The 17,152-nt window shown below is 52.0% G+C and overlaps 3 protein-coding genes across 3 annotated transcripts in view; 2 read left to right on the top strand and 1 right to left on the bottom strand.

Annotated features, from left to right (window-relative positions):
- Window positions 1-17,152, top strand: part of SPR (Sex peptide receptor) — a 301,535-nt gene that overhangs the window by 220,744 nt on the left and 63,639 nt on the right. The gene's annotated exons all lie outside the window — the stretch shown is intronic.
- On the bottom strand, window positions 199-3,216 carry LOC149499959 (uncharacterized). Its single transcript, XM_089738270.1, is given in 2 exon segments — window positions 199-1,532; window positions 1,535-3,216. Coding segments are annotated over 2 exon segments (2,505 nt in total). The 5' UTR covers window positions 2,832-3,216; the 3' UTR covers window positions 199-324.
- LOC114247465 (uncharacterized) lies at window positions 4,384-11,154 on the top strand. Its single transcript, XM_089738289.1, has one exon. It carries the CDS (start codon window positions 5,119-5,121, stop codon window positions 11,077-11,079), a length of 5,961 nt encoding a protein of 1,986 aa, XP_089594415.1. The 5' UTR covers window positions 4,384-5,118; the 3' UTR covers window positions 11,080-11,154.

Below are 17,152 nucleotides of genomic sequence, written 5' to 3'. Positions count from 1 at the left end.
CGCCCAGAAACCGTTCGAATTCGGCGAGGCTCCTGTTCGGAGAAAAGTACGCCCCGATCACGACGGTCCCGTCGATCCTAGCCGCGACGTACCCGGGTCCCCTGGCCACCATATCCAAGGGGGGTAACGCCGCGGACTGTCTCAACACAATGGCCACGGAGCCGTCGACGTCCCCCATCCAGCAGTCCTGGTCCGTGGGGACGAAGTACGGCTCCGCGGCGACAGCGACGTCGATTGACCACTCCGCCATGGTGTGGACGAGGAGATCCTGTGCCCTGGCGGAGTGGTTCAAATTGCACTGGAGGAAGCGGTGGACGCAACCCATTACGGGGCTACGTCCATCGCTCCCTCGTCTGTCCCGCCCTGCGGCTCGGCAATAGCCGCGGCGGGAACTGACTCGCCGGCTGCCTTTGTTGCAGCCGGTTCACTCCTTTTTTTACTTTTCTTTTTCTTTCCGCCCCTCCTCATTTTGGTAGAGGAGGGGGCGGATTTACACGCCGGGCCCCCGGCCCGGTGGTCGGCCTTCCTTTTAGCCGCGTCGCACAAGACGCAGTGCGGCGCGGCTGAGGTGCAGGAGGCTGCCTTGTGCCCCGGTTGGCCGCAGCGGAAACACAGGTTGCTGCGGTCCACGGTCGAGGGGCACTTGGCGAGGCCGTGGCCGGTGCCGAAGCACCGAAGACAACGCCACGGCCTGCTCTCCTGCAGTTGCACGTGGGCCACTACCCAGCCCACGCGCAGCCATCCTGGGCTGTCCGAAGGCCGACCCTGTGGAGGAGTGGCCAGGAGGTTCGCCGTTGCGATGGGGCAACGCGCCCACGCCGTCCGGGTTCCGGAGTACGTCACCCGGAGCTCCCCGACTTTGACGTCGGCGAGGGCGCAGTTGCCCTGCGACGCAATGGCCGCGGCGACCTCCGCCTTCGTGGCGCATTCGTCGAGGCCCGTAATTTTCACCTCCGCCATTTTTACGGGCCGCGCGATGCGCACCACCTCGGGGTCCGGCAAGATTTCCCGCAGACGGACCGCCAGTTTTTCTGCCGCGGCGCTGGAATTCGCGCCGGGACATTCCACTAGGCGGGCCCCGTTGGCCGTCTGCCGGACCCTCAGGCCACCCTCCACGCCGAGGGCGTCCACATTTACGCCGCCGCGCGCCTGGGTCATCACCTCGTGGTAGGTGATGCCCTTTTCTTTGCCGGCCGGCAGCAGCTCGACTACCACTGCAGCCGACCGCGGGGCGCGCGGCCTCCTTCGTCCAGTCCGGCCCCTAGGCTCCGCTCGACCCTCTTGGCGGGGAGCGGTGGCCGCAGGGGCGGGCTTGGGGCGCGGCGCGGTAGGCGCCGCTACCTTTTTGGGCCCTCGCCGCACCACCGTCGTCCAGGCCTCATTCATGTTGGCCGGGGCGGGAGGCAGTGGGCGGGGCTGGGGGGTCGGTGCCGGTTTGGCGGCGTTGACGCCTCCCTTTTTCTTTGTCCGGCTCCTGCCGGGCCCTGCCTTCGCAGGCTGAGGCGGAGCAGGAGCGGCTACCGGTTTCTTTGGGGGGCAGATCTTGTTGCCCCCGCAGCTGCAGGCGTAGAGGCTCCGGTTGTACGAGCCCCGGCCGGAACAGCGTCAGAAGTGGCCGACAGTGTCGCGGGTGTTGCAGCTTTCTTCGGTCCCGCGTACGCTTTCACAGTAGCCGCTCCCTTGATCTTTCGAGGTGCCGGCACAGGGGCACCATCTTTCGCCTCGTGAGCCAGGGGCGGCCTCGCACGCTCCACCCTGGAGCTGCGCGCCTCCTGTATAAGGAGCTGCCGCCTCAACTCCTCGACCTCAGTGAGGCCTTCCGCTTCGGGCGGAGGAGGGACAGGGGCCGAGCTGCGTTGCCGCTCGATGAGATCGGCAACCATCGTTCGCAGCTCGGCCATGTCGACGCGGAGCTGACCGTTCTCCGCCCGAAGATGGCCATTCTCTTCTGACACTTGCTCGAGGCGGGCGTGCATCAGATCCAGCTCCTTGCGTTGGTCCATTGTCTCTTCATTTGTTGTGCGGCTTACTATCCTTTCCATGCGCTCTGCCAAGGTGGCGGCTGCTGACTTCATGGCACGCACGTAGTCGCCCTTTAATCCCTTGGCCGATTTTGTAGCTATGGTGGCGACCATGTCCTTCACTATTTCGAATGCTCGGATGTGGTCATAGGGACCCACCTCCGTCAGGGAGCGCTCCAGGCGCTCGACCTCTCCTATTTTTATTTTTCCTCTTGCCTCACGGCCGGCGGCCCTGGAATGCGCCGAGGAGGCAGCAGCCAGTCCGCGAGGAAGACTATCGTCACAATCAGTGGCGGGCGGCGCCGCAGCAGCCGCCGGCCCTTCCGCCAACGCCATGTATTTGGCGCTGACAGGCTCACCCTCCGAGGAGTCGGACGGAGCGGAGGACGCCGGCTGACGAGCCGACTTCCGCTTCCGCCGAGTCCGCTGCCGAACACAATCAGCAAACAGAGCTGGCGTCTCCCGCCCACTAGACGCGTCGCCCCTTGCGGAGCTCCGCGCCGAGTACAGCGAGATCAAGCTCTCACAGCGCTCGAGGCGCACGGTGGGGACTCTGTCCCTTACGCGACCCGTGCTGTCGCCCCCTACGTCTTGGCATTGTTTGCCCCCCCCAGAAACGGTGGGGCAGCGTGCGGCCGATCGCTCGACCGCACGGAGGGATTCTCCCCCCGCGGAGCGGGAGGTACCCTCCTGGGGTAATAAATCTTTCACAAGTGCCATGGTTTTCATATTTCCTTTTTGATTAACCAGGGGTCGGTCCCCTGGGGTCTGGTTGGTACCCTTGGGACTGGACTCCCTCCAGCCATTCATCCCATCGCCGGGCACCAGAGCTTAGGATTGGGGCATTTTTTAAAGAGGTTTACGTCCTCGCGGCCCCGTGCCTCGCGGCAGCGGCCCCCGTCCCCCACGCGGTGAGGATTACGGGTTGGCCGGCGGCCCGCCGAGTGCAACGAGCAACACGACAGACCACCGCCCGACGCTCAAAAGAGCAACAACCACGAAGCCACGCCGGTATACCGGTACCCCCCTCTGGAGGGCGTGCCCCTGTAGCCGAAGCCGGGGACATGGCGACCAGCGGCCGGAAGATGCGTAAGCAACGCCGGCTCACTTCTCCATCGAAGGGCAGGCCAAAAGTGGCCCACCACCACCCGTGGGCTACGTCCGAAACGGGTCGGACGTGACCCGAAAAAACAAAAAGGGGGAAGAAAGGGGACAAGAGAGGGAGCCCAAGCGTCTCCAGGAGGAGCACCCTTCAGCGAGTGAAGGGCGTGGAGAGCCCGCAACTCCCCCTGCTGGTTTTGGTCCGCGTCATCCGATCTCTTTCGTTGCAAAGCCTAACTAGGCTACCCTACACCTACACCTAACCTACCTCCCTAACACCTAAGAATCCTTGCAACGAAAAAGATCGGACGATACCCCTGGGAGTGGGACTGTTCCCAGAGGATCCCGTTATCCGCCACCTACGGACGCGCCCGGTGGAAGTCCAGCAAAACTCCCCCACAGACGGAGCCCCCGGCCACGCAGAGTGCGCGCCGGGGGGCCCGCCCAGGTCCCTCGGGTAGGTCTTTGACCTGGGAAGTCCGGTGGCCTTGCTTTTAAGTTTTTTTTTTATTGCTTAGATGGGTGGACGAGATCACAGCCCACCTGGTGTTAAATAATTACTGAAGCCCATAGACATCTACAACGTAAATGCGCCACCCACCTTGAGATATCAGTTCTAAGGTCTAAGTATAGTTAATTTATTGTACTTCACATTACATTTGTGATAATTGTTTGATATTAAATATAATATAAGATTCTCTGTCCGTCTCCGATATGAACGAAGATTATAAATACTTTTGTTGCTTATCATCGCGTCTCCATCTCAATTTTACGTCAACGGCAACAATTTATGATAGCGATCACAACGCCTATCCGTGAACGTAATAAGAGACCGGGTGATGGATGACGCGTTCCCCGGCCGAAGTGAAAACTTCAACTCCTGAAATATAATATTCACGCGTCAGTGTCACAATAATGTCTAGAGCGTCATTGGTTAGAGTGTTTGTGGGGAAAAGCGTCTATGTGGTAATTTTCTTTTATTTCCGTAAGACATAGCGATTCGGTCTCCTGAGAATGGAATTCCCATTGCCTTATTCGAAATCTTAAGCTTAGGTTTTCACTTTTTTTAAGCTTTAGAATTATTGGAATTAGGCAGTATTTCAATGAAACTGAAATTAGGTTTCTTTATAAAAAGCATGAAATATATTTACTGTTCGCGACGGACATGAATAAATATAAGATTAGAATAGATATTGTTCGCGACGGACATAGATAGTGTTAAAATAGTTATAGAAAACGTCCGTAATAAATAGTATGTTAAAATAAGTTAAAGAATAAATAGTTATAATAGGGAAATGTCCGTAAATAGTTAAATAGAGATATGTTCGCCAAGAACAGCGAAAATAAATAGACATCCAAATAAACGGATATGTTGTGAAATAATAAATGTGAATAGAGATAGTTAAAAATAGAAAAATAGATATAAGTAAATTTGTAAATATTTGTTTGAAAATAAAGATTGGTCCTCGTGGTCTTTAATTTGGCGTGGGAACGCAGGAGCGAGTCACAATACGGGCAACTAATAGAGCGACTAGGCAAAACAATAGGCGAGCGAGGCGGCCGAGAGAACAATAGACGCCCACCGTGCTCGGACTCATAATAGCGCTGGCCGAGTGCGTGTGGGCGACCATAAATAGAGGGCCTACCTCGCTGCAAATTCAGTTCGAGACAGCGAGCCGACGAGTCAAGACCTCTCCGGAAGAAGAGGAGAGCGCCAACCGAACAAGAAAAGACTCGCTCCTACGCCCTGCGCCGGTCAAGCCACGAGGACCGTGTGAACGCCATACTTGAAGCCTTCGTTATTTTCCTCGAACCAATCCCAGCACCCGTTCCGCGACAGCCACTGCGGCAATACTCGAGCCACCACGTTTCAACGAGTAAGAAGTCTAAAAATCACACGTGGTGGCCGAAACCTGAGCGGTGGCCGTCCGGAATATTGGTCCTTCGAGAGCCGGATTCATTTGAGGAAGATCGAAGAAAATTGAAGATTGAAGAAATGGTGCTCACACGGTCCGAGAAGATGAGGTCGTCACGCCTTGACCGGCCCGGCAACGAAGCTGTCTCGGGCTCAACTTCACAAGACGCACAGCAACGAGCTGTGTCGGTCGCGCCGCGTTCGGGAGTGACGCAGGGACCGCCACCGTTGGCGGCAACCTCCTCCCAGTCAACCGCGCCGCGTTCGGGAGTGACGCAGGGACCGCTACTGATGGCGGCACCCTCCTCCCAAGTGGAAAAGTGTCCGGGAGTGCCGCGGGGCTCACAAGCGATGCCCCCCTCCCGCCATATATTGCCTACGCAATACTCGCCGGCGTCGCCAACGGGACCGAACAGCGGGGTCTGTCGTCGAGTGGTCAGACCTCCCAGCACCGCGACACCGGCAACAACTTCAGGCGACGCAGCAACGGAGAGCGTCGTATCCGCGAGCCAGAACAGAAAAGAGTCAGCGCTCACGGCCAATCCAATTGTACACGGGTCCCACATCACGGACGCCGCTGCCAAAATCTCGACGACAGAAGAAGGCTCCACACTCCGCGACGGGATGGCGCCACCAGTACGAGGATCTTCAAGAAAGTCGAGTCAACAGTCACAACGGCTGTTGCTTATGGCGCGCCTCAAAGAAGAGCATCTCCGCGCCAAGGAAGAACAAGCCCGACTCCAAGCAGAGCTCGCCGCCGCCCGCATCTCAACATTAGAAACCGAAGCGCTCGTTGAAGAGGAGGAAGATGCGCGCACAACACTCACGGAGGACGAGAACGAGCAATCACAGCGCATCGATACATGGCTCAGTCAACAACAATCGATCGCGCTACACGGAGTCGAAGAAAGAGTAATGCAGCCAACACATGGATCACCAGCCACCATCGAGCAACCGCAACTGGAACTTCCCGCACCAATAGAACAGCTGAAGCTACCGGCCCCTGCCGCGGCACCGATTGCCGTACCTGTCGCACCGAAGAGCGACATCGCCGAACTAGCAGCTGCCATCGCGACGGCCGCCCGCCAAGCCAGGCCCGGACCATCGCATCGGTACTACGGGGAGCTTCCAGTGTACAGTGGATCGCACCAAGAATGGCTCTCCTTCAAGGTCGCCTACGCCGAATCAGCGGACAGCTTCAGCGCCGCAGAGAATACTGCGAGACTTCGGCGTACGTTGAGAGGAAGAGCAAGAGAAGCGGTCGAAAACTTGTTGCTGCATTACACCAAGCCCGCCGAGATCATGCGGACTCTAGAATCGCGCTTCGGACGTCCAGAAGCAATCGCCGCAACGGAGCTGGAACGACTGCGCGCGCTGCCACGCTGCACGGACACACCGAGGGACATCTGCGTATTCGCGAATAAGGTGAACAACGTCGTCGCCGCTCTGAGGGCCCTCGACCGCGTACATTATATGTACAACCCGGAGCTCACCAACATCACATCAGAGAAGCTGCCGTCCACTCTACGCCACCGCTGGTTCGAATTCTCAGCGACTCAACCGGCGGGAGAACCGGACCTCGTCAAGCTGTCGCGCTTCCTGCAACGCGAGGCGGACCTGTGCAGCCCATACGCACAGCCGGAGCCAGAGACGAGAGTGGAGAACACCAGCGGTCGGCGGAAGATGGTGAATACGCCTCAGAGGACGCACACCACGCAAGCAAAGGAAGAGAGGAAATGCGCAGCATGTCAGAAGCCGGGGCACATCCCACAAGATTGTCCCGAATTCAAGAGAGCAGCCGTCAGCGAGCGCTGGGATACGGCGAAGCGCGAGAATTTGTGTTTCCGGTGCCTACGGTTCCGGTCCCGGGGACACGTATGCAAAAAGAAGAAGTGCGGCGTCGACAGCTGTGAACGCACGCACCACGAGCTGTTGCATAAGAAACCAGCATGGCAGAAGCCGAAGGAAAAAGAAGAGGCGGTCACCTCGACGTGGGCCGCAAGGAGTGCGACAGCCTACCTAAAGATGGCGCCAATTACTGTTATCGGACCGGCGGGAGAAGCAGATACATGGGCCCTGCTGGACGACGGGTCAACGATCTCGCTGATTGACGAAGACTTCGCGAGACAAGTGGGCGCCAAAGGACCGATCGAACCCCTCTTCATCACTGCCATCGGCGACAATAAGATAGACGCAACACGCTCACGACGCGTCCCGCTGAAGCTATGCGGACGCACGGGGGAACCGCAAGACCTGAACCTACGGACAGTCAACGGCTTAAAATTAACACCACAGCGACTGAACATCGAAGTCCTCGCGTCGTGCCATCACCTCACCGACCTCCGGCATCACTTCAAAACGAGCTACGCCTCGCCGAAGATCCTGATCGGCCAAGACAACTGGCACCTGCTGGTGACGGAGGAGATGCGGACGGGACGACGCGATCAGCCAGTGGCGTCTCGTACTCCGCTCGGGTGGGTCGTGCACGGAGCACACCCAGGAGGCAAGAGACAGCGCGTCAACTTCGTGGCACACGCGACGACGGCCGACGCGAACATGGACGAAGCCCTCAGGCACTACTTCGCGATCGAGGGACTCACCGTCGCCGCCAAGACACCGAAGAACGACCCAGACGAGCGCGCGCTGAAGATCCTGCGAGAGACCACTCAACAGCGACCCGACGGCCGCTACGAGACCGCACTGCTGTGGCGTGAGGAGGGCCTGAAGATGCCCAACAATTTCGAAGCCACGCTGAATCGCCTGACGTCCGTAGAGAAGAAACTGGAGAAGGATCCAAATTTGAAAGAGCGCTACAAGCAACAAATGGACGCACTGGTAGCGAAAGGATACGCCGAAGTAGCTCCGTCAACGGGGACGAAGGACCGAACCTGGTACCTGCCACACTTCGGCGTAACACATCCGATGAAGCCGGACAAGATTCGCATCGTGCACGACGCCGCTGCGAAGACTAGAGGGAAGAGCCTTAACGACTTCCTGCTCACCGGCCCGGACCTGCTGCAGTCGCTGCCCGGAGTGATGATGCGCTTCAGGCAGCACGCCGTCGCCGTCTCAGCGGACATCACGGAGATGTTCATGCAAATAGGCGTCCGAAGCGAGGACCGCGACGCGCTCCGGTACTTGTGGAGGGAGGACCCTTCACAGGAGCCTACAGAGTACCGGATGAAATCTATAATCTTTGGCGCGACAAGCTCACCCGCGACCGCCATCTACGTGAAGAACGCCAACGCGGAGAAGTACCGACTGCAGTACCCGGACGCCGCCGACGCAATCGTACGCAACCACTATATGGACGATTACCTGGGAAGTTACCGGACAAGCGAAGACGCGATCAGGATCGCAAATGAGGTGAGGGCAGTACACCGGCAAGGCCATTTCGAGTTACGCAAATGGACCTCGAACAACGAGGAGGTACGGTGCCACATGACCGACGAAGCCCCACCTACAAGTGTGACGCTGTCCGATGGAACGGAAATAGAACGAGTACTTGGCCTGGTGTGGAGACCTGCTGAAGACGTCCTCGCCTTCAATCTGGACATGGCGCGAATCCCAAAAGAAGTCTTGGAGAGCAGCGCGCCTACGAAGAGACAGGCTCTGCGAATAATGATGTCCGTCTACGACCCCCAAGGCATCGCATCACCAGTCACTGTCGGAGCGAAGAAGATCCTGCAAGAGACGTGGCGCCGAGGGACGGCGTGGGACTCCCCCCTCGATGAAGACCTCTGCGCGATGTGGAGAGAGTGGATCGACCACTTAAGACGCCTGCGCGGCGTCTCAGTGCCGCGCTGTTATCCCGGCTACTCAGACGCCGCCAACCTCCAGCTCCACACATACGTAGACGCCAGTGAGTCCGCCTACGCCGCCGCGTTATACTGGCGCGCCGAAATGCCCGACGGGGAGATCAGGACCTCCCTCGTACTCGCCAAAGCCCGAGTCGCGCCCTTGAAACTCACCTCGATACCGCGCCTCGAGCTACAAGCTGCCGTGATGGGCAGCCGCATGGCCGCGGCTGTCACAGAGGAACACGACCGAAAACCAGACGCGAGAGTGTTCTGGACAGACAGCGCCACCGTATTGACCTGGCTACGAACGGGGTCGAGATCGTATCGACCGTTCGTCGCTCACCGCATTGCAGCGATAGAAGAGAACAGCACTGTGGAGGAATGGCGCTGGGTCCCCACGAAGGAAAATGTCGCCGACGACGCCACCAGAGAACTACCCGTCGGCTTTGAAAGAAACCACCGCTGGTTCATAGGCCCGGAATACCTGAGACGGCATCCGGATGATTGGCCCGTACAACGGACTGCAAAAAGGGCAGAAGAGACGGGCGAAGAGAAGTGCGCAACGCTCGCCGTGAGCAGAGAGAGCCTCAGCGAAGCGATCCCGGACCCAAGACGCTTTTCGAAGTGGGAGAAGTACCTGCGTACAACGGGGCGAATACTGCAATTCGTCGACCTATGCCGCAGAAGTCGCGAGCGCACTCATTACAAGAGGACCAGACGGAACCCGCGTTCGGACCCGACGTGGGAGAAGAATAGAAAGAAGACGACTTCGAAGACCCCGCTGAACACACCGCGGACGCCAGAGCAAGCAGTCATTCAATGGAAGACTTTAGACGCCGACACGCTTCGACGCGCCGAGACGCTCATTTGGCGACAGAGCCAGCGGGCGGCCTTCGAGGAAGAGATTTTGGCGCTCCAACGAGGGAAACAAGTATCCCCAGCGAGCCGACTGCGAAACTTGTCCGTAACTTACGCGGACGGGATATTAAGAATAAACGGACGCATCGGCAACATTGAGGGAGCTGACGTCATCACCTCGCCTCTCGTGCTAGACGGATCCCGACGCGAAACGAGGCTGATGATAGACTTCATCCATAGAAAGATGCACCACGCCGGAACCGAAGCTACGATCGCCGAGTGCCGACAGTCGTACTGGGTCTTACGCCTACGCCCAGTGACACGGAGCGTAATCCACAACTGTCTTCCGTGTCGTATCCGCAAGGACACACCACCGCGTCCAGCCACGGGCGATCACCCACCAAGCAGACTGGCACACCATCGGCGACCATTCACATACGTGGGCCTCGATTACTTCGGACCGTATCAAGTTACCACCGGCAGAAGCACCCAGAAGCACTACGTGGCCATCTTCACATGTCTCACTACGCGTGCGGTGCATTTAGAACCGGCAGCGAGCCTCAGCACGGACTCAGCGGTGATGGCACTCCGACGCATGATCGCGCGCCGGGGAGCCCCGACGGAAATATGGAGCGACAACGGCACCAACTTACGAGGTGCCGACAAGGAGCTGCGCCAAGCTATGGACAAAGCGACTGAGCATGAAGCGAGCTTAAGACTTATCCAATGGCGCTTCATCCCACCGGGCGCGCCTTTCATGGGCGGCGCCTGGGAGAGAATGGTGCGGGCGGTAAAGGCCGCGCTCTCGGCCACGGAACAGCCGAGGCACCCGACGCCCGAAACATTTCATACTCTGCTAGCTGAAGCAGAATTCACCGTGAACAGCCGACCTCTCACTCACGTATCGGTGAGCGCCGACGATCCCGACCCTCTGACGCCGAACCACTTCCTGCTGGGAGGCCCGGCGCGAGTCCCCGTGCCGGGCAAATTTGACGACGCCGACCTCATAGGGCGCGCACACTGGCGCGCAGCACAACGTCTGGCAGATGTGTTCTGGAGTCGCTGGCTCCGGGAGTACCTGCCCGACCTGCAGAACCGGCGGGAGCCCCACAGCCGCGGGCCCGCCCTGAAGATAGGCGACGTCGTGATAATAGCAGACGGAACGCTCCCACGGAACACCTGGCCACGTGGGATCATCCAGGAGGTTTACCCGGGGGCCGACGGCATCACTCGAGTGGTCGACGTGCGCACCGCCGGCGGTATCCTGCGACGCCCGGCGAAGAAGATTATCGTGCTGCCCACGATGACCGCCGCTCACCAGGGAGGATGCAGCGACGTGAACGACGCTGCACGGCGGGAGGATGTTCGCGACGGACATGAATAAATATAAGATTAGAATAGATATTGTTCGCGACGGACATAGATAGTGTTAAAATAGTTATAGAAAACGTCCGTAATAAATAGTATGTTAAAATAAGTTAAAGAATAAATAGTTATAATAGGGAAATGTCCGTAAATAGTTAAATAGAGATATGTTCGCCAAGAACAGCGAAAATAAATAGACATCCAAATAAACGGATATGTTGTGAAATAATAAATGTGAATAGAGATAGTTAAAAATAGAAAAATAGATATAAGTAAATTTGTAAATATTTGTTTGAAAATAAAGATTGGTCCTCGTGGTCTTTAATTTGGCGTGGGAACGCAGGAGCGAGTCACAATACGGGCAACTAATAGAGCGACTAGGCAAAACAATAGGCGAGCGAGGCGGCCGAGAGAACAATAGACGCCCACCGTGCTCGGACTCATAATAGCGCTGGCCGAGTGCGTGTGGGCGACCATAAATAGAGGGCCTACCTCGCTGCAAATTCAGTTCGAGACAGCGAGCCGACGAGTCAAGACCTCTCCGGAAGAAGAGGAGAGCGCCAACCGAACAAGAAAAGACTCGCTCCTACGCCCTGCGCCGGTCAAGCCACGAGGACCGTGTGAACGCCATACTTGAAGCCTTCGTTATTTTCCTCGAACCAATCCCAGCACCCGTTCCGCGACAGCCACTGCGGCAATACTCGAGCCACCACGTTTCAACGAGTAAGAAGTCTAAAAATCACACGTGGTGGCCGAAACCTGAGCGGTGGCCGTCCGGAATATTTACTAACAATTGCCATTAGTCTATATTGGCACAAATAATTCCCAATAATACAATAAAACAGTCTGCAATAAAAGGTTCACAAAGACACCTAGTGGGAAAAACTCTTTATAATTTTTTACCACGGCGGTGCGCTGGTTCAATATTTTTGAAGGAAGTTTTTGCGGGGGCGAGTATCGCTAAACATGCACAAAAACAGGGGCAGGCCGAGCCTAGGTTATGAGGAGTAGACGTACCTGCCAATCCGTCGCTAGCTTCTTCTAGGCTGCAGAATTCAACGTCACTGCTGGACGACGCGTAATGGAGGCGACTTAACACGGCACTCTTATAAATTATTGTCCATAAAACTTGTATACCACTCGCGCAACGACGAATATGGTCGTCAGTAAAAGTTCGTATAATTGAAAATTAATAAGAATCCAAAAAATATATAGGTGACAAAACAAGCGGCGTGTGCGTGTCCAGCGCATGCGGTGCGGTCAGCGATAGTCTTCTTTTTTATTTTTGATTTTTGCTTTTATGTTTCTTTTTTATAAGTGGATGGCCATGCGATAGGTTTTATGTCAACTCTCATTAAAAAAGAACAAACACTTATGAACTACTTTTAAAATATATTTATTCAACAAGAATGTAGTAATCGGAATTCTTTATAGATTGTCTTTCTTTTTTCATTTTTTATTGCTTAGATGCGAGGACGAGCTTACAGGCCACCTGGTGTTAAATGGTTACTGGACCCTACAGACATCTATAACGTAAATGCGCCACCCACCTTGAGATATAACTTTCAAACCGAAACGCATTACTGGCTCACGGCAGAAATAGGCAGAGTGGTGATTGGTACCTACCTGTGTGATCTCACAAGAGGTCCTACCATCTTTCTTCTGTGTTTCGTGTCATCGTGCTCTTGTTATGAACAGTAAACAGTATTTTCTTTGATTTTCCCGTGTCGGAGATAATGTAAAACTAGTTTTAGTGTTTAATTTCGCCTTCTTTACAATATATAGCGACGCCCTCGGTTTGCGGAACTATAATTTATTATTGATATTTTTTTTTATTGCTTAGATGCGAGGACGAGCTCACAGGTCACCCGATGTTAAGAGGTTACTGGAGCCCATAGACATCTACAACGTAAATGGGCCACCCACCTTGAGATAAAAGTTCTAAGGTCTCAGTATAGTTACAGCGATTGCCCCACCCTCCAAACCGAAACGCATTACTGCTTCACGGCAGAAATGGGCAGGGCGGTGGTACCTACCCGCGCGGCGTCACAAGAGGTACTACCATCAGATCTTATGGAATTTTCTCTCCTCATCTTTCATAACTTGTTTATAAACATAACTATTCGAATATTTTTCCAAATGGTGTAAGGTTAAAGACAAAGTCTATGTGATGATAATGAAATGTGGTTTAGAAAATAAATTGTCAATTTTTATTCTATTTATGGTTCACTATTTTGGCGATAATGGCGATAAAAAATACACATAAAATATAGATATATGCTTCCGCGGGCTTTTTTTTAGGACTATTTGACATAAGCATTTCCATTTTACATTACATACGTGTAACTACAATATTTTATTCAGATTTATTCTTACTTACTTCACACTTATCGTTATATTTTGGGGTAATTCACACGGTATCATTATAAATTATATCCCATGTGTTAATCAGATGTGTAAGCTAAATTTTAGATTGCTCACGACGCATTGTGAAAAATCTCCGACATCACCTAACTTATAACTTATAACAATCATTAGAGTAATAAATTAGTTTCTCAATTTAATTCTAAACAAGTTCTCGTGCTATCCATCTCAAATTCCGCGGTAAAATGACAATGTTTTAACGCACGTACATTAAATTCGACACCCCCTTTATATCACGAAGTAAATGTACAATGCGACAAAACACTGTTAATTAATATGCCCTGAGTATTATTTAATTAGGGAAGTTACTCAGACATAAAATTACGTATAGCTTAATGAACCTACTTAAATCCGAATCAAATTAAGTGGGATCCGATTTGTAACACCACAGTTCGGCGCATTGAACAAAGAGTTAAATGATTGAAGCATACTGGAAGAGACAAATAATTTATGCATCAAGAAAAAAAAATGTTTGCCTACCTAGTTTGATGGTCTAGAGAGACCATGTCAGGCGTCACAGAGCGAGCTCACGGAGCTCAAAGCTGACGATGTTGCTGACACGAACCCTACCAAGAGCCGTGCTTCGCAGAATCTGCCGCCGGATTGGAAACGCGATCCACTGAGAAGATCCGACGAGAAACTCAATGGGTTGTGTCTGTGGGTTAATTTACTCGCCGAGCCCTTCGTCGCAAGCGATGGGTTCGGCGGGAACGATGACTGGTGCTTGGGGTACCTAAAAGCACCGTTAGTGGATCGGGAGGATCCGAAATGACGTATTTTGGTCGACTGTTTACCATTTGGTCCACAGGATTGGCAATGTAGTTACCGGCGGCCACGATGAGAGGGTTCCCGTGCCGCTTTATCGAAGTGGCGCACTGATGCCAACTGTAGATACTTAATGATGAACTCTAGGTCCAGGTCATCGTGAAGGTCGACGTTCCTGACGAACCACGGGGCTCCGACGGCTATCCTGCAAAGACGGGATTAAATGGTTTGAAGGGGCTTCAATTTAGTGCGGGCCGCGTGAGCGAACACTACATTTGCATAGGTCATGTAAGTTTTGTAGAGTGTCACCTTATTTTTAAGGGTCAAGAAAATGAATAAGACCTACGTTTTAATAGTTGATTCGGCTTTTAAAAACATACAGGTGTAGGGAGACACTCGAACTACACCTACTACTCTATCATCTAATCGGAAGAGACAGAGTCGTAAATCAGTATTATAATCTATTATGTTTTGCCTCAATGTGTGATCCACACTTGCATGACACTTTATATTCTGTATCTATCAGGTCACGTTTATAATAAAATGCCCATGAAATCGTTCAACTGTCTGTGCAATAAAAATTCTCATCGGAATAATTCGTAGACATATTTCAAGTGCATATTAACTTAAAGTTATCGATATCAACTTGAGAATTTGAACGTACTTAACTTGGTTTGGAGAAGGTTTGATTTACTGGTGGTAAGACCTCTTGTGAGTCCGCACGGGTAGGTACCACCGCCCCGCCTATATCTGCCGTGAAGCAGTAATGCGTTTCGGTTTTAATGTTGGGGCAGCCGTTGTGACTATACTGAGACCTTAGAACTATATCTCAAGGTGTGTGGCGCATTTACGTTGTAGATGTCTATGGGCTAAAGTAACCACTTGACACCAGGTGGGCTGTGAGCTCTTCCACACATCTAAGCAAAAAAAAAGAAGGTAAAAGTTAGCGAACACGCACAAAAACACACCTCATAGGAATTTATAAAAAATTTAATTCAATTATTTCTCTGATATAAGCAACAATAAAGTTGTCTGTACTTGAAGTAACACAAATAACAATTTGTAGTTAATTCACATAAATACGATACTTAAAATTTTAAGTGTTCATTTTATTGGTGCTTCCAGTGATTCCAGTTGAAATTAAATTTTAACTCCGCGTTGCCTCTTCTATTTTTGTTCCGACTACATCCTAAAACATCCTTTGATGTTGAGATGACGTTAAATTGGATTTTTCCTTTGGGAAAATGGTGCCAAACGGATTTTCTTACTTCATTAAACATTTACGGCATCAATGCGGTGGAAATTTCCGTTTATTTCCCAAACAATAGAATTCAATTTCGTTTTTGGGGGTTTAAAAAGAAAAGCGCTTTCTGGTACATTAAGTTTGTACTTACTCTGATGCTGTTAAAAGTATTTCAAACAAACGTAAATGTAAACACAATTTTGGAACGAAGTCCTTACGGGACGATGCCGAGGGGTACCCTAAATGGGAAAAAACGTCCGTAACGTAAGATTTTTATTAGTAATGCACACAGTGTACGACTTAACTTTGTAATAACGTACAAATTAGTAATGCACACAGTGTACGACTTAACTTTGTAATAACGTACAAAAAATAACAATACTTTTTATCATTAATTGACCACGATCTCAGAGCGTCCGTTTGCGCAATACAATAAATCTTACGCAAACAACCGTGAATGAAGTGTACCACAATAAGCTCGCACGTTACCGAATGACCGTGGGTTGTTGCGAAACCTCCAGTTTTATTTTGTCTATACCTCGAATAGAACTTAAAATTAATATTTTTATAATAAGGAACTTCGTTCCTATCCGGTGTCCCACGACACCACACATCCATTTTTTAAGCCCTTCTGCTTGAGGATTATTGATTTTACTGACGGTAGGGCGTCTTATCAGCTCGCACGTATGGATAGCACTACCCTGCTCATTTCGGCCATGGGACACTATGCAGATTTGAGAGGTGATTTTTACTGGTGGTAGGACCTCTTGTGAGTCCGCACGAGTAGGTACCACCAACCTGCCTATATCTGCCGTGAAGCTGTAATGCGTTTCGGTTTGAAGGGTGGCGCAACCGTTCTAACTATAGACCTTAGAACTTATATCTCAAGGTGGGTGACGCATTTACGTCGTAGATGTCTATAGGCTCCAGTAACCACTTAACACCAGGTGGGCTGTGAGCTCGTCCACCCATCTAAGCAATAAAAAAGATAGGGCAGTCGTTGTATCGTAAAAACTGACACTTAGGATGCATGTCTCAAGATGGACGGCAGCATTAATGAGGTCGATGTCTATGGTCTCCGGTAACCACTTAACACCAGGCGAACTATGAGTCCTCCGTGACCACGAAAACTGTAAAGTATTCAGAACGCCACAGAAATAACAAACGCGAAATTAAACCGTAAAAGTTCGTTTTGATTAGAATCAGTTTACTTTAACACTGTTTTTAACGATTTAACAGTTGATATAATAATATGATGATGTATCATAAATGATAATGATGTATCATGATATATGATGATGTATCATATATCATCTAATATGATTCTGTCTGTCCCGCTAAAAGCGAGCAAGCGCGTACAGGACCCTTGAATCAGAACTCCGTCAAAACCAGACGCAAGATAAATTTTCTCCTTCAAGTTTTCCCTGTCATTGGCCACTTAGTTTGAGTTACGTGAGTTAGAAACTAAACCAATTAATCTTCTTTAATCGCGATTTTCAGATAAAGTCCAGAAACATCGACCTGTCTTTAGATTGACAAGAAAAAATTAAAACTTTCGAATGAATCTTCGTAATTGTTTTATAAAAAAAAAAATTGCATTTTTTTTTTTTTTTTTTTTTTTTTTTTTTTATTGCCCATGTAGGCAGACGAGCATACGGCC

The sequence above is a fragment of the Bombyx mandarina genome, chromosome 24, assembly GCF_030267445.1.
Source record: "Bombyx mandarina strain Sakado chromosome 24, ASM3026744v2".
In the NCBI taxonomy this organism is placed as follows: Eukaryota; Metazoa; Arthropoda; class Insecta; order Lepidoptera; family Bombycidae; genus Bombyx; species Bombyx mandarina.
This window is presented reverse-complemented; position numbering and strand designations above follow the sequence as displayed.